Source organism: Hyperolius riggenbachi, chromosome 7 (genome assembly GCF_040937935.1).
Source record: "Hyperolius riggenbachi isolate aHypRig1 chromosome 7, aHypRig1.pri, whole genome shotgun sequence".
NCBI classification, from domain to species: Eukaryota; Metazoa; Chordata; class Amphibia; order Anura; family Hyperoliidae; genus Hyperolius; species Hyperolius riggenbachi.
Genome location: NC_090652.1, coordinates 288,448,976 through 288,469,126, shown reverse-complemented (window position 1 = coordinate 288,469,126; position 20,151 = coordinate 288,448,976). Strand labels below are relative to the sequence as shown.

General features: G+C 43.9%; 1 protein-coding gene across 3 annotated transcripts in view; it reads left to right on the top strand.

Annotated features, from left to right (window-relative positions):
* The window catches only part of THSD7B (thrombospondin type 1 domain containing 7B), a 733,248-nt gene that overhangs the window by 329,424 nt on the left and 383,673 nt on the right, over positions 1 to 20,151 (top strand). For all 3 annotated transcript variants that reach the window (XM_068245888.1, XM_068245890.1, XM_068245889.1), the window contains 2 exons: positions 1,579 to 1,801; positions 4,383 to 4,498. In XM_068245888.1, the coding sequence (XP_068101989.1) occupies positions 1,579 to 1,801; positions 4,383 to 4,498 (339 nt within the window). The remainder of the gene's footprint in view (positions 1 to 1,578; positions 1,802 to 4,382; positions 4,499 to 20,151) is intronic.

Genomic DNA, 20,151 nt, shown 5'->3' with positions numbered 1-20,151 from the left:
CACAACAGCATTATAAACTTTAAATAAAAAAACATTTCTGTTCTACAGCTGATACAAATCCTGCAATAAATCTGCACTGTTTCTAATTCCTGATTAAATGGAAGCAGACATATTGTTTACACCCTGTGCTTTCCAATGAGCTTATCTGCGTTATCCCATGTGACCAGGGCCAGATTTACCATAAGGCACCGTAGGCACGTGCCTACAGGCGCCTGATGAATGAAAGGCGGCCCCCTCCCCGCCTCAAATGCCTGCCTCACTCCATCCCTATGAAGAGTCCTGATGAGAATGTTCTTGGCATTCCACTGACCAGAACTCCCTTCAGTCAGGGGCACCTCTAGCTTACTTAATACTGAGGTTCTTCTAGCTACCTAATACTTGTGGGCACCGCTAGCTACTAAATATTGAGGGCACTTCTGGCTACCTAATATTAAGGTGCACCTGTCACTACCTACATCAGGCAAGTGAAGTAAGGGAGCAGTCACAGTTGGGACAGTCAGCATACTTGTGGTGTGGTCCGGTGGGGGTTGTAGGTTCATGGAGGGCAAAATCTAAGTTACCAGCAAATCTGTGGCTATAGCCTCCTGTGAGGTAAATCTGGGCTTGCATGTGACACAAGGGAAAGCTCAAATTACAACTTGTGATTAGACACAAATGTGGTGGAATTAAACAGGCTAAACTATCTTAATACCTACAGGGTGCATTTATTTATGTTTTCCTTCTGTTCTGTGCAAGAGTTCAGGTCCACTTTAACTTATGAAATGATTAATTGTACATGTGTTTCAGAAGGCAAATAGAACATAGAACTGAGTTGTCCTGTTTTTATTTTCAGTTTATGGGCTTCATTTTTAAGACTGAATTCTAATCAACAGCCCAGACATATCTGGTTTGTTGAGCTGCAAAACTTTTTTAATTACCTTTTTTAATTACCTGTTTAAATGATTAGTGCCAAAACCTTTTTAGCAGCCTTTTGACAGAAAGATAAAACTGTTTTGGCTTCTTTTTACTTTTCAGGAAAATGGCTGAATTAAATAAGCTGTTCTCCAAGCTCATTTGCATAAAAAAAAACAGTTTACCTTACCTCAGGAAGTAGTTATGGCAAACTCTATATCTGCATTTAAAGGGGACTTAGAGGTTTTCCTTGCATCGACGGGCATCTGCAGCTTTAATTACTAGGTAATCCCTGGAAGAGTTGATCCAGGGATTAATCTGACTGCCATCTGGAGCCGGGAAGGGATTTTTCCCTATTAAGGCTAATTTGCGCAGACCTTATAAGGTTTTTCGCCTTCCCCTGGATCAACTGGGATATGTGTAGGATCAGAATGGTGTTTTGTTTTTGTTGTTGTTTTTTTCTGGTTGGACTTGGACAGAAGTCTTTTTCAACCAAACTAACTATAAAACTATGATAACACTCACATGTAATGATAGGCTATTATATTTCAGCCTGGCCTTGCGAAAAGGAGTGTAGTCTGATTCCTGCAAACGAAAATACACTTGAAATAGCTTAACTGTCTGATTTGTGCTGAGAACATCACTGATGACTCTAATTCCTTGAATTATGTGTTCCTTCACCTGCAGGTGGGAAAACCTGCCCTCACAGCCAAGCTTTGTATGAGTACCGGCCGTGCAATGATCATCCGTGCTCTGCCTTCTACTGGGAGGTGTCGCCATGGGAACCATGCACAGGGGAGCCCGTGCAACAAAACAGATCCTTCAGTAAGGAGGGCACTTGCGGAGTCGGACTTCAGACCCGAAAGGCCTTCTGTATGAAGAGCAACACTGGACAAGTCACGAACAAGAGGTGAGATCATGAGGAGCTTCAGGTATAAAGGCAGTTTACATTAGCCGTCCAACAGAAGTACGACTGTAAAGAGACTGTGGTTCTTATTTTGTAAGATGGAACAGTTTTTATCCACATTAACCAATCAGCTTCTTTCCTACCTTCTTCTATGTTGCACTGGCAAATAAAAGGGAATGTGACTAGTTACTGTGGGTACAAGATATCGTCTTCTTTCAACAATGATATAATGTACATTAATTAAATTGTTACTAGTGATGAGCCGAGATTTCACAATTTCGTAATTACGTGTGCAGTGTAGTGTAGCAGCAGGGGTTAGTGTAGTATAGCTGGTGGGTATAGGGTTTAGTGTAGTGTAGTGCAGTGTAGTTGGTGGGGGCAGCAGGGGTAAGGGAAGTGTGTAGTGTAGCAGCAGGGGTTAGTGTAGTATAGCTGGTGGGCATAGGGTTTAGTGTAGTGTAGTGCAGTGTAGTTGGTGGGGGCAGCAGGGGTTAGGGAAGTGTGCAGTGTAGTGTAGCGGCAGGGGTTAGTGTAGTATAGCTGGTGGGCATAGGGGTTAGTGTAGTGTAGTTGGTGGGGGCAGCAGAGGTTAGGGAAGTGTAGTGCAGTGTACCAGCAGAGGTTAGTGTAGTATAGCTGGTGGGCATGGGGGGTAGTGTAGTGTAGTGTAGTTGGTGGGGGCATCAGGGGTTAGGGAAGTGTAGTGTAGTGTAGCAGCATGGGTTAGTGTAGTATTGCTGCCTGGTGGGCATAGGGGGTAGTGTAGTTGGTGGGGGTGGTACGGCAGGAAACACTGCCTTGCTAGATTTGTCCAGGTGTTCCAAATTCTGTGTTAATATCTGTTTCTGTGCATGCAGCAGGAGTAAGTGAAGCGTTGTGTGGTGTAGAGCATAGGTTAGCGCAGCTGTGCAGTGTAGCTTAGATAGATAAAGTTTCGCTTTTTCTTCTCCCTGATTTTTGCTCTCTAAACCTAGGTGTGTCTTATAGGCTGGGAGCATCTTCGGTTCAAATTTTTTTTTTTGCACCGGAGTTGTAAAAAAAAAAAGTAAACTCCTAAAGGTATGTACACATGTCTGATATTTATGAACGACTTGTCGTTCAACCCAGTCGTTTGAACAACAGTTTGGTGTGTGTACGAATGATCGCTAGACTGAACGCAGCAGTTTTGACTGATCCACCTAGCAGATCTGTGGACTAACTGTCATGTGTGCAAATGACTTGTAGTTTGAAAGTCTATTACCTTGACACTAATAGACATCCAACAACAAGTCGTTTGATCAGTCTTTTGATCTGGTCCATTGATCTATTTAGTCCATTGACCAGTCAAACGACATGTGAATTAGCTGTAATTAGCATTTCAAACGTTTTGTCGTCTGTGTGTACAAGGATTCTGAACGACTTTTTGTTTGAATGACAAGTCGTTGGTTTAAATGACAATTGGGCATAAAATCAGACGTGTGTACACACCTTAAAGAGAAACTCCAGTGAACATTTTATTGTTGGCAGGCGATGTAGCTGCTGCTTGGTTTTTGGCAGTTGGAAACCGCTGTAAACAGCTATTTCCCACAATGCAGCAAGGTTCCCAGACAGGAAACTGCCAAGAGTACATACTTTTCTTGTTTCTTGTGGGAGGGGTTTCACCACAATATCCGCCATACAGCGCCCCCTGATGGTCTGTGAAAAGGTATAGATTTCTTATGTAAAAGGGGGTATCAGCTACTGATTGGGATAAAGTTAAATTCTTGGTCGGAGTTTCTCTTTAAAGAGACTCTGTAGCAAAAACTTCATCCTTATTTCTTCTATCCTATAAGTTCCTATGCCTGTTCTAATGTGGTCTGGCTTACTGCAGCCTTTCCTACTTGCACAGTGGCTGTATTATCTCTGTTATATGATCTAATCTTCTCTCCTCTGTCGGCTCTGACGGGCTGAGGCACTCAGACTGGAATGTGCAGGGTTGCTTGTGATTGGCTAGAAGCTATACACACCCTCTCCAGGTCCCCTGCATGCTCTGTATGACTCACACCCTCTGCTTATGTGAGCCTATCACAAGCTGGTTAGTTTGTTTGTAAACACTGCCTAAAACTGGCAATTACAAGCCAGGTTTGCAGCAGAGAGTGGCAAAAACAGCACAGAGGGGCCCAGGAGAACATAATGAATAGAATGGTATGCTTTTTGTTGTAAGAATTTTAGAGTACAGATTCTCTTTAAGATAACAAGTTTATCAACTCGGTTTATCCCTCTACTACATAGAATTGGTAAGGTTGGACAAAAAGAGTCTATCTTTGGTGGGAACCATAACTTTAACTGAACATAATGCTAACTTGTCCTGATCCTAACGCTAATTTTAGTCATAGTTGTAGGGATGAGAGATTTTGTTTTTCTGATGCTTGCACCCAATAAACAGACCTGTGTGCTAAGGTGAGCTGCTTTGTTCTGATTGTACTCCTGAGCTGACAACTGCCCATTAACCAGATTATGACTCTCATACACGGAAGCACAGTGGCGTAGTGTATGCTGAACAGGGCACCATACTATTATATTTCACAGAAGTCCAACAAACATTCTATTGTGTTCTGACTTACAGGTGTCCAGACTCCACCAAACCCGAGACCAGCCGAACCTGCCCTCTTCCCTGCAGAAGAGATTGCGTGGTCAGTCTGTTCAGCGAGTGGACTCCCTGTCCCCAGAAATGCCGACCGGGTGAGTGGACATTGGAACTAAGCTATAGATTTGATGCTGAACAGAACAGTTTTATTTTGAACATTGTTCTGGTTGTTCTAGAACAAAATGGGTGGAGGTGATTGCAGCAGGTGTGCCTGCCATATATAGTCTGGTGCCTATCAGTAGATCCACTTGCTTGGAGATGTAGTGGTGAGGTGTCTTGACACCCTAAGGAAAAAAAGCACAGGAGACAAAAGTGGGAGCCCAAATACTGCAGTAATGAAAATAAAGTAAAGTACATTGGCTACTCACAAAGGTGGTTCGCAGGGGGACAACCGACCACTTGAAGTAGGTGGAGACAATGAACCCGACTCCACTCGGGGTTTCCCATCTGGGACTTGGAAGTGGTCGCTCGTTTCTAAAAACAACAGACCATTACCCTGGTGGAAACCATGTGTGGCCTGTCAGGACTTCTCCTACAGCAGTGTGTAGGGGAGTATGTTAAAGGAGTCAACAAGCGATCATTGCTAATCCCCGATCTGCTGACCTGGGCTTCCCCATCCCCTTGCAGCTGATATGTCCCACGTCGCAGCTCTGCTCTCTGCCGCCGGCCCGGGGTCCTCGATGGTGCAGAGGGCGACCTCAAGGGCCTGTGCAAGCGCCGCTGTCAGTCAAGTCCATGTTGTCCAGATGGTACTGCGCTTGCACAGTAGTTTTGCGCCCAAGCAGTACAGTCCGGACGACGTGGATATGATTTACAGCGGTGCTCGTACAGTAGAGGACGGCCTGGTGAGACACCGTCGGTGACCCCAGGCCGGCGACTGAGAGCAGAGCTGCGGCGTGGGACATGTCAGCTGCAAGGGGATGGAGGAAGCCCCAGGTAAGTAGAACGGGGGTATAAGAGATTGATTGATGAGTCCTCTAAGCACAATAGGAGTAAAAAGGTGCCCAGGTTTGGATAAAACTGAAATAAAAGCAGCAGTAAAATCATAAAGGGGTGAGGGGGCTTACTTTAGTCATGACAGTCTCATTAAAGACAAAAGAGTTTACTTTTTCAAGGGGTCTTCAGCCAATTAAGTGGTAAACATTGTCACCAGCTCTACCAATCACGTCTGCTCTGTGTTGTGACTGGTGACGATGGACCCAGCGGGATTGGCTGATGACCCCTTGATGACTGGGTATTGGCTGAGGAGGCCCATCTATGGCCCGCCCGCAGTGGTGTCGGAGCCAGTCACAGCGACTTCAGCCCGGTTGGTTTGGCTCAGTGTCTCCAACACCATAGAAGCTGTGCACTGTTTGGCTGCTGCGATTCTTCCCCCTAGCAGACTAAAGTAAAGCGGAGCAGTGGGCAGCCATTACTGGTGGATCCGGTGGCAGCAAACCACTGCTGTATGTGCTGCTGGGGGGACTATGGCACAATGGTATCGAGCCACGGGACAGTTTGGCTCAGTGTCTCCATTACCATGGTATGTAAATCTGCGTACTGTGGGTGCCATGGATAGTTCTTCCCCCATGAGACTAATATGCAGGGGTAGCCTTTACTGGTGATCCGGTGGCAGCAGACCGTAGCTGTATGTGCTTGTGGGAGGACTATTCGGATCATAAGACGCACCTACTCCCCCCCCCCCCCCCCACACCTTTGGGGGAGAAAAAGTGTGTCTTATGGTCTGAAAAATACAGTTTTAATCATTAAGTTACATTCAGCTTCTTTAAGCTTTTACCTCTAAAAACAAAATTCCATGGGGCCCAAGCGATTTTTTCCTACATGTCCATAATGTGATAAGCTTTCAATCTCCTATAGGCCTCAGTCACATTGGGTGCGTTGAGAAACATGTAAATCGCATGATGAAAACCGCATGCGTTTTTGTGCGTTTTTTAAGCATGTTTTGTTTATTGTTGCAGTAGCAGTTGTCAATAAAGCTTTGTTTTCATATGAAAATGTATTTTTATTTTCAATTAGGGGTAAAAAAGGCATGCGCTTGTGTGCGCTTCTATGCACTAAAAAAGCACACCCATTCACTTGCATTGATGTGCGCTTTACTGCTCAATGCATAGAAATGCATGCAACACTACGTTTTTGTAACGCAGCGCAGCGCATAGATGACATGGGAAAATCAATACCTTGCAGAACACACAGGGCAATGCGCTGTGAAAAGCGCACAGAAATGGCCCTGATGTGAATGAGGCCTTATGTGGATAACAGAATAAATCTACAGTATTCCTCAACTGTAGGAAGTTTCTTTTCCTCCCAATGTTCAGGAATCAAACTTTGATCAGAGATTATTTAATCAGCTGATGTTTAATGTCATGTTCCATATTCTCCCGCGCTCCTTCTGCTAAGGTGTGATAAGTATATACCAGGCCGCAACGCTACAGCCATGAATTTTAATATCTGGGAAATTATTTCATGAATATTCTCCTTGTACTCTTTGATTATGGAGCAAACTAAATAAAATAACTCCCCTCTGCTGTTTCACGTCTCCTACAATTTCCCTCCATGTCTGGAAATATCTTAGATAATTTAAGTGGGGAGCGATGACATCTCATTATTCATTTGTAGTTCCTTTCCTGAAATCTCGAAGCTATAAAGGATTCTAAAAAAAAAATTATCTGTGTTTTATTTGTGTGTTTAAAGTGGTATGAAACTCAGAAATTCCTCTGTGCTCTAAAAGATTATTTACAGCATAAAATCTACTAACACACAAAAAAAAATTGTAGCAGAACAGCATTCAAACAGTTAAATACAGTACTTTGTTCTTCAGTGGAAAGCTTCTTGCTTCAGTGGAAAGCTTCTGGCCACATCCAAGAGGTGATAACATTATCTTTTGTTTGCATTCCTTTGTCAGATACATTTAGTAAACACTGCAGAAACTGAGCTCTCTCTGCTTCTAGTTTGTGTGCAGCTGAGAAGAGATCACTAGATAGATTTTAATATATAAATACAGCAGCTAAGCAATAAAATGCTATGGCTGCTTTCAGAGCAGATAAAGTGTACTTTGGGAATTTGTAATTTGTAGACAGACAATATAACTTGTGCACAAAAGCAGAATAATCCGTTGAATTTGGAATATGGACTAGTCAGAAATATGACAGGTGTGTCATATTTTCATTCCTTACTGTAAGTAGCAATGTCCCTGGCAAAAATATAATTTATGGTGCATTTTACTCTGGGAGAAATGTACATTTATATGTCTGTATTTTACATTTTACAATTTTTAGGGACAGTTCCCCTTTAAGATTCCTGGGGTTTAGTAAATGGGCTTGAATGAGTTGTAATCATAATTGCAGCTTCTAGAAGCCCAGGCAGCCAGGCAAGGAGGCTAGCTATGTGATGTGACATTAGGAAGCCAATTTCCATATTCAGGGCATGTAAAGGGAACCTAAAGCAAGGCTTCCATATTTCTTTCCTTTTAAACAATACCAGTTGCCTGGTGGTCCTGCTGATCTCTTTTGCTGCAGTAGTATCTAAATCACACACCTGAATCAAGCATGCAGCTAATCCAATCAGACTTCAGTCAGCGCATCTGACCTGTAGCTTGGTCAGGGTCTATGACTAAAAGTATTGGAGGCAGAGGATCAGCAGGACAGCCAGGGAATATGCATTGTTTAAATATGCATTGTTTAACCACTTGATGACTGTAGTGTTAAACCCCCCCTAAAGACCAGGCACTTTTTTTTCACTACTGGGCTGTGCAGGCTTTTCAGCCTCCTGCACAGCCCAGCTAAGGAATATGGCAATCGGACTCACCTCCTATTTTTGTCCCTAAGGGGACATGCTGCTGGAGGGCGTCCGATCGCCGAGGTCACTTTTATTTTATTTTTTCTTCAGCCTCTTAGAGGCTCTCATTGCCGCTGCCCCTCACCTTCCCTCCTCCCCTCTGCCTAAAGAATTGAGCGGGACGGCGATCCGTCCTGCTCTCCGCCTCTCATAGGCATTAGCCTATGAGAGGACGGCGATCCGCGGCCAATCAGAGGCCGGAGATCGCCGATCTCGTACAGCGCTGCGGCCCCCGGCAGTGCTGAACGCATGTAAACAAAGGGGATTTCTTTCCCCTTATGTTTACAAACAGCTTTCTAGCCGCGATCGGCGGCCAGCAGGCTAATCACGGAACTCAGTTCCGTGAAGTGGCAGGGAACGATCGCGCATGCATGCGGCCATTCCCTGGGAAACTGCAGCCCCAGGACTTGACGCCAATTGGCGTTAGGCGGTCCTGGGGCTGACGCCGCGGCCACGCCCATTGGCATGAGGCGGTCGCAAAGTAGTTTAAAGGAAATAAATATGGCAACCTCTATAGCCCTCTCACTTTAGCCTCCCTGGCGTTCTATTAAAATTGCCAGGGAGGCTGCGGGAGGGTTTTTTTTTAATAAAAAAAAAACTATTTCATGCAGCCAACTGAAAGTTGGCTGCATGAAAGCCCACTAGAGGGCGCTCCGGAGGCGATCTTCTGATCGCCTCCGGCGGCCAGAAGTAACACGGAAGGCCGCAATGAGCGGCCTTCCGTGTTTCGCTTACCTCGTCGCCATGGCGACGAGCGGAGTGACGTCATGGATGTCAGCCGACGTCCTGACGTCAGCCGCCTCCGATCCAGCCCTTAGCGCTGGCCGGAACTTTTTGTTCCGGCTAGGCTGGTCTCAGGCGGCTGGGGGGACCCTCTTTCGCCGCTGCATGCGGCGGATCGCCGCGCTGCAGCGGCGATCAGGTGGCACACGCGGCTGGCAAAGTGCCGGCTGCGTGTGCTGCTTTTTATTTGAGCCAAATCAGCCCAGCAGGGCCTGAGCGGCAGGCTCCGGCGGTACTGGACGAGCTGAGCTCGTCCAGACCGCCCAGCAGGTTAAGTTCCCTTTAATGGGCTCGCTAACTTATATTTTGAAACTTGTTCTGTTTTGAAATGATTTTTAAGTTCAGGAATTTTCATACGTTGCTTTTTCGTGGCTCAGTTCCCAGAGTGAGAAACATGTATTACATTTTACAAGTTTCAAACGATTTTATTAATGTTTAGTGCCAAGAAAAGACCATCAAGGGTACATTACTCCATAGGAAGTCTCATAACATGCAACTTTTCAATATAAAGCAGACCATCTAGGAAAATGGAGGGTACACCAGAAAACAATCAATTACCCGAGCTGAAATAGTAGTGAATAGGGATGGACGGAAATTACGATTTTCTATTCGGCGGAATTTTCGATTTCCGCCAATACCAATAACCAGATTTCTGATTTCTGTGAAGTCTTTTCTTGGTCATTTTTTGCATTCTCTGATTAGCCAAATACTTCTGAGTTGAGTCTGCATTCTCTGATTGGTCCAATGCTTCCGAGTTCTGCGATTGGACTAAGAAAAAACAGTTACAGTATTTACACAGAAATCAAATTTTTGATTAGTCTTTTTTTTTGTTGGTCATTTGTTTGCATCTTCTGATTGGCCAAATACTTCACTCTGCATTCTCTGATTGGTCCAATTCTTCCCAGTTCGGCGATTTGGCTAAAATGACCGGGTTGCGGTAATGCGGTATTTCTGTGGAATTTACGTTTTCCAATCAGAAATGCTGATTTCCTATTAGAAATGCAGAAATGTCAATTTCGTGAAATACGGTACAAATAAGCATCCCTAGCAGTGAAATAGTTACACAAGCCCTCCCTCTTTACTGATGCATAACCCCAACTGACCCCCCCCCCCCCCACCCAGCAGCAAAAAAATTCACTGCCCCAAGATTCACTGCCCTAAGACAGTGCAGAAATGGCAATATTATTTTTGCATTCAATTTTGTGAAACTAGTGTAAAATTCGATTTTCGAGTGGCAATGCCACCAAAAATCATTTTGTAATAAGTTTGTGATTTTTTTTTTTGCATTTTAAAATAAACAATTTTCACCATTTTTTTTTCAAATTTTTTTGTGGTAAAAATATTGATTTGTCATGGTTTCCCCAAACTTATGCATCAGAAAGAAAAATGAGCTTTCTTTGACCATATTGTGAAATCACAATGTATTTTTGCAAATATTTTCTTAAAATCGAAAGTAGCAATTTTTAATGCGAAAATGACTTTGGCCAAAATCCACAAGCAACACTGTTTAGCTACTTTCCCCCCCCCCCACCCCCAATATACAGTGGTGTGAAAAACTATTTGCCCCCTTCCTGATTTCTTATTCTTTTACAGGTCTGTCACACTTAAATGTTTCTGCTCATCAAAAACCATTAACTATTAGTCAAAGATAACATAATTGAACACAAAATGTAGTTTTAAATGATGGTTTTTATTATTTAGTGAGGAAAATATCTCAAAACCTACATGGCCCTGTGTGAAAAAGAAATTGCCCCCTGAACCTAATAACTGGTTGGGCCACCCTTTGCAGCAATAACTGCTATCAAGCGTTTGCGATAACTTGCAACAAGTCTTTTACAGCGCTCTGGAGGAATTTTGGCCCACTCATCTTTGCAGAATTGTTGTAATTCAGCTTTATTTGAGGGTTGTCTAGCATGAACCGCCTTTTTAAGGTCATGCCACAACATCTCAATAGGATTCAGGTCAGGACTTTGACTAGGCCACTCCAAAGTCTTCATTTTGTTTTTCTTCAGCCATTCAGAGGTGGATTTGCTGGTGTGTTTTGGGTCATTGTCCTGCTGCAGCACCCAAGATCGCTTCAGCTTGAGTTGACAAACAGATGGCCGGACATTCTCCTTCAGGATTTTTTGGTAGACAGTAGAATTAATGGTTTCATCTATCACAGCAAGCCTTCCAGGTCCTGAAGCAGCAAAACAACCCCAGACCATCACACTACCACCACCATATTTTACTGTTGGTATGATGTTCTTTTGCTGAAATGCTGTGTTACTTCTACGCCAGATGTAACGGGACACGCACCTTCCAAAAAGTTCAACTTTTTTCTCGTCGGTCCACAAGGTATTTTCCCAAAAGTCTTGCAAATCATTGATATGTTTTTTTAGCAAAATTAAGACGAGCCTTAATGTTCTTTTTGCTTAAAAGTCGTTTGCGCCTTGGATATCTGCCATGCAGACCGTTTTTGCCCAGTCTCTTTCTTATGGTGGAGTCATGAACAATGACCTTAATTGAGGCAAGTGAGGCCTGCAGTTCTTTAGATGTTGTCCTGGGGTCTTTTGTGGCCTCTCGGATGAGTTTTCTCTGCGCTCTTGGGGTAATTTTGGTTGGCCAGCCACTCCTGGGAAGGTTCATCACTGTTCCATGTTTTTGCCATTTGTGGATAATGGCTCTCACTGTGGTTCGCTGAAGTCCCAAAGCTTTAGAAATGGCTTTATAACCTTTACCAGACTGATAGATCTCAATTACAGTACTTTGTTCTCATTTGTTCCTGAATTTCTTTGGATCTTGGCATGATGTCTAGCTTTTGAGGTGCTTTTGGTCTACTTCTCTGTGTCAGATAGCTCCTATTTAAGTGATTTCTTGATTGAAACAGGTGCGGCAGTAATCAGGCCTGTGGGTGACTACAGAAATTGAACTCAGGTGTGATAAACCACAGTTAAGTTATTTTTTAACAAAGGGGACAATCACTTTTTCACACAGGGCCATGTAGATTTGGAGTTTTTTTTTCTCACTAAATAATAAAAACCATCATTTAAAACTGCATTTTGTGTTCAATTATGTTATCTTTGACTAATAGTTAACGGTTTTTGATGAGCAGAAACATTTAAGTGTGACAAACATGCAAAAGAATAAGAAATCAGGAAGGGGGCACATAGTTTTTCACACCACTGTATAGTAAATAGGTATCACATTAACCTATCTGATATGCAAGAGAGAGGACACGTCCAACGCTGCTTTTAAGCCTTAAGGTGGCCACACACCATACCATTTTTTACAAATATCTTTTCAATTCAAGAATTGCAATCAGTTTTTTTTTTTTTTTGTAACATTTCAAAAATCTATCCAATGTACCACACACACACATGTTCAATGTTTCCCCAATCATGAAAAAAATGGTTGAAAACTCAGAAAAAAAATTGATAAAAATTGATCCGAAAAATCCAACACTCCCGATCCTCTTTTATCAAATAAAAACTGGAAATTCAATCAAATTTCTTAAATGAATGAAAAAACTTACGATTTTTCAGGACAAACGATTGTAATTATCAAATTGGTGTAAAATTGGATCTTTTAATTGCAGGGTGTACCTTTAAACTATCTCCAGGTTGCACATTGTTTTTAATAGTAGAATTTTTTGTTTTGCGCAACCTTTGAAAGCCCATTATCAGCTAATAAAAAAAATTGTATCCAAAGTTTAATTACAATAACTGATATAGCTCGGTGAATATTTTTTTTTTTCTAACTCATTCTGTTGTTCTATAATTATGCCACAAAAGAAAGCCATAGCGGTCGTCCCCACAACAGTATAACTGTTATAGTTAAAAAGTTGTTATCCGCCGCATCGAAACACAGCGAAAACGCAGCAGTTACTACGGTGCTCTAGTATAGTCCTTGTGAAAAACAGGGGTTAATATAGAATACTTCAAGTCCTCTATTTAACCAGTAGATTTAGAAAAAAACAGGTAGATTCAGTGCGGCTCCAGTGAACGCTGACCCCGCTTTGAACGTTCAGTGAACCTGACACGAGAGCAGAGGTGCGACGCATCCCTCCGGCTGTATCAGCATCGCAAAGCTAATGAAAGAGACACAGGGCCCGATGGGCTTCTGCTGATGATACCGGCAACAGCTGTGATGCTGTTATTTGCTGCACAAAATACCTGCACAATTATACAAGGAAATCATATCGCGTTTCGGGGGGAAATGTGCCTTCTTGCTGCACGCGAGATTGAGCTATCTGCCTAAATGGCACCGCCGAAACTAATCTCGCTTGCCAATAACCGTGAAAAGGGGAAAAGTTGCCATGACTTCGTGTTCCTATCCTTTGTGATACAGAGTGAAGCACAAACAAAAGGGGAGAAAAAAAAAATAAAACCGCTAAAGCTCTGGTTCGGGGCCTTTTTTTCTCTAAAAGCTTTTATACCATTCTATTTTTATATGTTTAATGCTTATACCATTTTTGCAAAAAGTTTTTTGTAGTGTTTGCGGAAAAAAAAATGGTGAAATAGTACCTGGTGCAGCAGTTCATTGCAGGTGGTCTCCTTGCTGAAAATATCCTTTTGCTGCTTATCAGTTTTTTTATATCATTTTTTTTTTATTTATATAGCACCAACATCATACTTCCCCCTCCTCTGTCCATTTTGTCAGAACTCAGCCCTGTGCATAAGTAAGTCAGTAAAGAGGTGGGGCTTCAGTGTGGAACGCAGTTGTACCTCCCCTTCCACTCATGTCATTGCCAGAGCCAGTGTTACCGTATGGTTAAATAGGGCAATTACCCAGGTCCCCAAGCCTCTTAGGAGTTCTACAAGTTAGGGACTGTAGAGGTCACAAGCTTACTGTCAGAACAGTATAAAAATGTAAAGGTCCACTTATCTTTTTACAAAACCACACCCCCACGGGTGTTTGTGCCGCCTCCTGCCCCCGCATGTGCGTCCTCCTATCCCCTTGTGCCACCCTCAGTCTTCAGTGCCACCTCTACCCCCCGTGTGTCCCTCTGTCCCCCCTGTGCCTCCTTCTGTCCCCCTTTGCCTCCATCTGTCTCACTTTGTGCCTCCTTCTGTCTCCTTGTGCCACATTCAGTCCCCTTGTGCATCCAGAGATGGATTAAAGCTAAATGGTGCCCTAGGAAGCAATGACTTTGGGCCCACCCTTGATGGCCACCTAGCTTTTTTTTGCAAGATTTGTTGGGGGTTAGCATAGACCGGCCCCTAGACTCTCTCCAAGCCCTAGGCAACTGCGTTCCTCTGGGCCTCCCTCTGTCCCATTGTCCTCTATCTTTTTCCATCCCCTCCTGCCATCCTCACAGTGTAAAGGCAAAGTATACTGCAGCAGAAGCTGCGCTCCAACCTTCCTCCTGGAGTCCAGTGCTGTGCCTGTGTGACCATCCTGTCTGTTTTCAGCTCCCTCTAGTGCTGGCTCTCCTCATGTAACGTGTAATCACGCTGCATGTGGTAGGAGATGCTGGGCACTAGGGTGAGCAGTGAGCGGACAGGTGGAAGCACAGCACTGGACACCAGCAGAGAGGTGAGAGCACAGCTTCTGCTGCACTATACTTTGCATTTACACACTAAGCTCAGGGAGAGCAGGAAGGGGATGTGCAAAAAAATGCAACAGGATCGGCGAATTGTTTGTATCTTAGGTGCTGGCTGTATTATGCATCCACCCTTAACAGCACTTGGTTTATATTCTTTAGTGTGTTTGTGTTTGTTTGTGGGGGGTTGTTGTTTTTTTGTTTCGACATAAAACTTTTTGCCCGGAGTGACACAAAGGCTAGAAACATCTCTGGAAGGAAGGACTTAACTGTGGAGACCCATTACAGCCAGATCATTTACAATGCAACCTAGGCAGGTTCCTAAGGCTCTCAGGTCTTTTGCATGTCCAGGGGCCTGGCTAGCACCTCCTCTACCCTGTCTGCTTATCCCAACCTGCTATATTGCAGAGGCGGAGCCAAATCTATCTTGCCTAGGGGCCTTTTTAATCCCGAAGCATATTTGGGCTCTATAATATGTATATACACTTCTGAACACAGGAGGTAGGGCTGGCTCCTACCTTAAGCATCCAGAGTGGTCATTTAGAGCATCAGAATATTCTTTTCTTAAAGTGTTGCCGCCAGGCCCAGTTTTACCTCACAGGAGCCTATAGGCACACATGTCCTGGCACTCTAGACTTTGCCCTTCATGAACCTATAAACCCCCGCTGAACCACACTGCAAGTTGCTTCTCCCTTACTTCCCTTGTCCATCATAGGTAGAGATGGCCCGGCCTTGGATAACTCATGGAGAAGCACATGATCAGTTTGATCAGCTGATAGATTTGTAAGCTTCTGATTTGCTGTGATGACTTCCTGGTTTAACACATGATCATGACCAGCAAATCAGAGCCTTACAAATCTATCAGCTGATCAAACTGATCATGTGCTTCTCCATGAGTTCCCCAAGGCTGGGCCATCTCTAATTATAGGTAGCTACAGGTGTCTCTTAGCATTAGGCAGCCAAAGGTACCCTCAGTATTAAGTTGCTAGTGGTGCCCCTGACTGAAGGGAGATCTCATCAGTGGAATGCCGAGAGCGGAGTAAGTAAGCTCTCATTTACACTCTCATCAGAACTCTGCATAGGGAGGAAGGAAGGGACTAAGGAAAGGGAGTGAGCCATGTTTCCTTCATCAGGTGCCTGTAGACACAAGCCTACAGTGCCTTATGGTAAATCTGGCCCTGGTTGTGCACCCTCCCCCCTTGAGTGCACCCTTGGTGCAGTCACCCTGTGGTTCTTAATAATGATAAATAATAATCTTAAAATTTGTATAGCGCTTTTCTCCTGTTGTCTCCTGTTGGACTCAAAGCACTCAAGAGCTGCAGCCCCTAAGGGCGTGCTTAAGAAGCCACCCTGCAGTGTTAGGATGTCTTCCCCAAGGACTTCTTACTGAATAGGTACTGACCCCAGCCAGGATTTGAACTCTGGCCTCCCATGTCAAAGTCAGAGCCCGTAACCAGTACACTATCCAGCCTTCGGAAGTGTGAGGAGATTGAGAGGTTACTTCAAATTAGGTATCTGCGCATTTCACTCTTGTTTTACTATTTTACTTTAAAATGTCAACAATTTTAATAAAGTGTAATATGCTTAAAAACATGTAAAATAGACTGCTAGTAAATGCATTCAGATGAAAGGTCCCTGAACTGAGGCTTTAAAAGGAAAGTGAGCCCTCTTTGAAGTCAGGCTTTGTGAACTGTGCCACAGATCGCTAACCAAATTACCAGGGCTGCACAAAAACAAGAACAGGTGCGGCTGAATATCTTTATAAAAGCGCACTTAGGATGACTCACGGGTTTCTGCATTGGAAGCCATTAGGAAGTCTTATAGAAGAACATGATCCGGTCCTCCTGGGAACTAATTTAATAACATTTTTTTTAACATTGCCTGTTCCATTGCGATTTCATGACTGCGGCTTCTAACAGGCAAACTAACGGTGAGATTTATTAATCGTGCTGCAGTTAGTCAGGCTGCAAAGTATTTCACATAGTAGTGTCACCTGTTCCATCACTCTCTCTCCACCTGCAGCACAAACAGAAATGGTTATTAGTGTTAACTAATCGAGTGCTACTCTCCTATAGCAATGCCCAAAACAAAAATATACATATGGTAGCAGGAAAAAGGGCGCCGGCTGAGGGGGGACGAAAAGCGCGCTGCCATAGACCGTAATGCACTTATTGTTAATACAGCGAAAAAAAAACAAAAAATAAAGGGTGCCCAATAAATATAATTAACAACATTAGAACATTACATTTTTTGAAGTATGTTATCATTTTAGAAGCTTTCAAATTTATAGTTTTTGTCATATTATTTCATTTGTATGTACAGATTTTACATTATCAAAGATATTATTGTTTCTTTGTGTAAAAGGGTGGCAGAGGGAGTAGTTAGGGTTAGGCACCACCAGGGGGGGTGGGGGGGTGTTAGGCACCACCCGTGGGGCCATTTAGGATTAGGCAAAACTGTAGGGAAGGGGGGGTTGGTGGTTAGGGTTAGGCACCACTGGGGGGTGGGGGGGGCCTTTGGGTTAGGCACCACCAGGGGAAGGTTCTGTGTGAAAGTAGGGTTGGGTTAAGATGTATTGTTAAATAACATCACCATTTTTAACGTTAGTATATTTTTATTTTCAACTCCAGTTTTTTGTTTTTTTTAACTGTGTTTATCGTTAGCCAATTTCGTTAACAATGTTTATCGTTATTGATATGTTGGTGTCTACCCGCGCCATTTAGTTATCCAGTCGGGCCCTTTTTTCCTGGCACCCTTTTTTCATGCGCGCTATACATATATATGGCACTCTGGATAATACACCACTACCACGATGTAAAAGGAAAGCGTGGCCTGTCATTTCATGAGTACCTGAGCTGACGTAATAAGATAAACACATGTATGTAAAGTGGCAAGCATACAAATAAATAGCATGTGTTCCTTTTTTTCTTTTTCTGCCTGTGACGGGAACTAGTCGGACTTACCTAACGACGCAGGAAAATGGATCACAGTGACGTCCCCAGATAATGAGAATTCCCTGATCCATCTTCCTGCCGGTACACCTGACGGCACATGAGGGGAGAGTTCCAGTGATAGTGGGACTTTGAGCACGAGTCATCGAGGATCTTAAAGAGAACCAGAGACGGAGTACCCTCATGTATTTTACTATATATATCAATGGGAACATGACAGTAAATACCTACTCTGCTCTTTGTTTCATTTTTCACTGGTTAGTCTGCCTGTTATCAGCTCTGTTAAGAATCCCCGACTGAGCATTCAGTCTAGCTTTGCCCCAGGGTGATTATAGCTGAGTCAGTCTTCTGTGATGTCTTTTCAAGCCAAAGCCTGCCCCCTTGTGGCTCTGATTTTCTGCTATGTATCCTCATAGCAGGAAATCAGAGCCAGGAGGGGGCAGGCTTGGGTTTGAAAAGACATCACAGAACACTGACTCAGCTAATAATCATCAAAGCTAGACTGAATGCTCAGTCGGGATTCTTATCAGAGCTAATAACAGGCAGATTTAGCAGAGAAGAATGAAACAAAGAGCAGAGTATGTGTTTACTGTCATGTTCCCATTGATATATCTATGGTAAAATACATGAGGGTGCTTCGTCTCTGGTTCTCTTTAAAGATCTGATCCGGCGTGGAGGTCATTATCAGCACACGTCGCCAAACATTGTTCGTGTAAACGCATGCCCGTACCTACTTCACAAGATCATGGAAACGATCATGTGTCACTCAGAAAAATTGCCAAAAAATTGTGTAGTGGGTTCCGGCTTTAACCCTCACTGATTAGGAATTTTAGCCATAAATCTTCTTATCTTATTATATTATAAGGAATTATAGCCATAAATCTTGCAGGGGAAAGATAAAAGGGCCAATAGTTCACAGGTTGTGGCTTGAAACTCTTGTCAGACTGACAAAGCTGTGCCATTTAGCTGAAGCAATAAAACATTAACCTCGCTTTTCAACAGAAAATGAGACTGGGATTCTTAACCTCCTGGGCGATACAATAATATCGCCAGGGGGCGGCGCAGCACTTTTTTATTTTTATTTTTAATCATGTAGCTAGCCTAGCCGCATGATAGCCGCTGTGCAGCAGCATCCCCCCACCCCTTCTGATCGCCTCCGGCGATCAGAGCAAACAGGAAATCCCGTTCAGAACGGGATTTCCTGTTTGGCTTCCCCGTTGCCATGGCAACGATCGGGATGACGTCATCGACGTCGTGACGTCAGAGGGAGTCCCGATCCTCCCCTCAGCACTGCCTGGCACTGATTGGCCAGACTGCGCACGGGGTCTGGAGGGGGCGGCGCCGCACGGCGGGTAGTGGCAAATCAGCGCGAAGCGGCGGGGATTGGTATATACACGCAGCTAGCAAAGTAAATTGTGCAAATCGGCCCACCAGGGCCTGAGAAATCCTCCGCGGCGGCTTACCCCGAGCTCGGCTTGGGATTATCGCCCAGCGGGTTAAAAAAAATAAAAATGTTGGGAGTAGGAGGATAGATACAATTAGTTTATCTCATCAGTTTGTTTTCAGGTCAGGTGTGATTTAAAGGGTACCTGGAGTGAGAGGAATATGGAGGCTGCCATCTTCATTCCCTTATAAATAATACCAGTTGCCTGGTTATCACGCTGAGCTTTTGACACCCTGAGGAAGCACGCTTGCGCGAAACCGGTCAGTGGGCGGAGTCTGGAGACTGCCGACGTCATACCCTGTTTCAGCAAGCTTGACGGAAATTCTGCGTGGAGGCGCTTTGGCGTCCCGCGCCATACTGCTACTTGCTAACATACCGCTGTGGATCTGTGGACATTGCCAGCACGGATGTCTACCCCAGAAAGGCTTTATACTTACTGGACAGCTTCAATATGGGACTCGGATCGGGCATGCCGATACATGGACCTGTAAGCAATTGCTTTTAGGCAAACAGTCAACAAGAACTGTTATAACGCTTAAAGCTGTATTTACGCCTATTTACGCATAACATCCATAACGATTGCCTTGCTTCACCCGCATGTTCCTGCTGCTGTGATTGCTTCATTAACTTACCACCACTGCTGCTTCATTACTATACGCCGATTTAGGTTGTCCAGTGGGTGGGATTTCTTCTGATGAACTTGAACTGTGGCTAATTTTGCTTGAAGGGATGTCAGTTTACTTTGAGGAGTCTGCAAATGGGACTCTTTGCTCTGCTGTCTGAGTACATCCCTCACTTCAGCCTAACTGAGGATAAGTCATATGTCCAAATAGTATTACTGCAGCATTCATTTTCTGGGGTATGACCACTATTATGTCAGGGCAGTCTCCCCAATGTTTAAGGTTTTATTGTGTGATTTGTGGGGGTGGGTTTTCTGGGAGTTTGGACACTCCAATCATGTATTTATAATATTTTCTATTTGTTACCAATAAATGAACCCTTTATACCATACTACACTCTTTGGTTGAAGGATTAGTGTGGTGTGGAATTCTATGAAAACGCACAATATTTTTTTATTAGCTGAGCTTTTAGTTTTAGTTGTGTCATGCCACCAGAGCATCTGGTCTGCATGTTCATTCTGTGCCAGCTTTTGTATTCCTCTCACTTCCCGTTCCCGTTCAAGCTTAGTCTCAAGTGGTTATGGGTAAACAC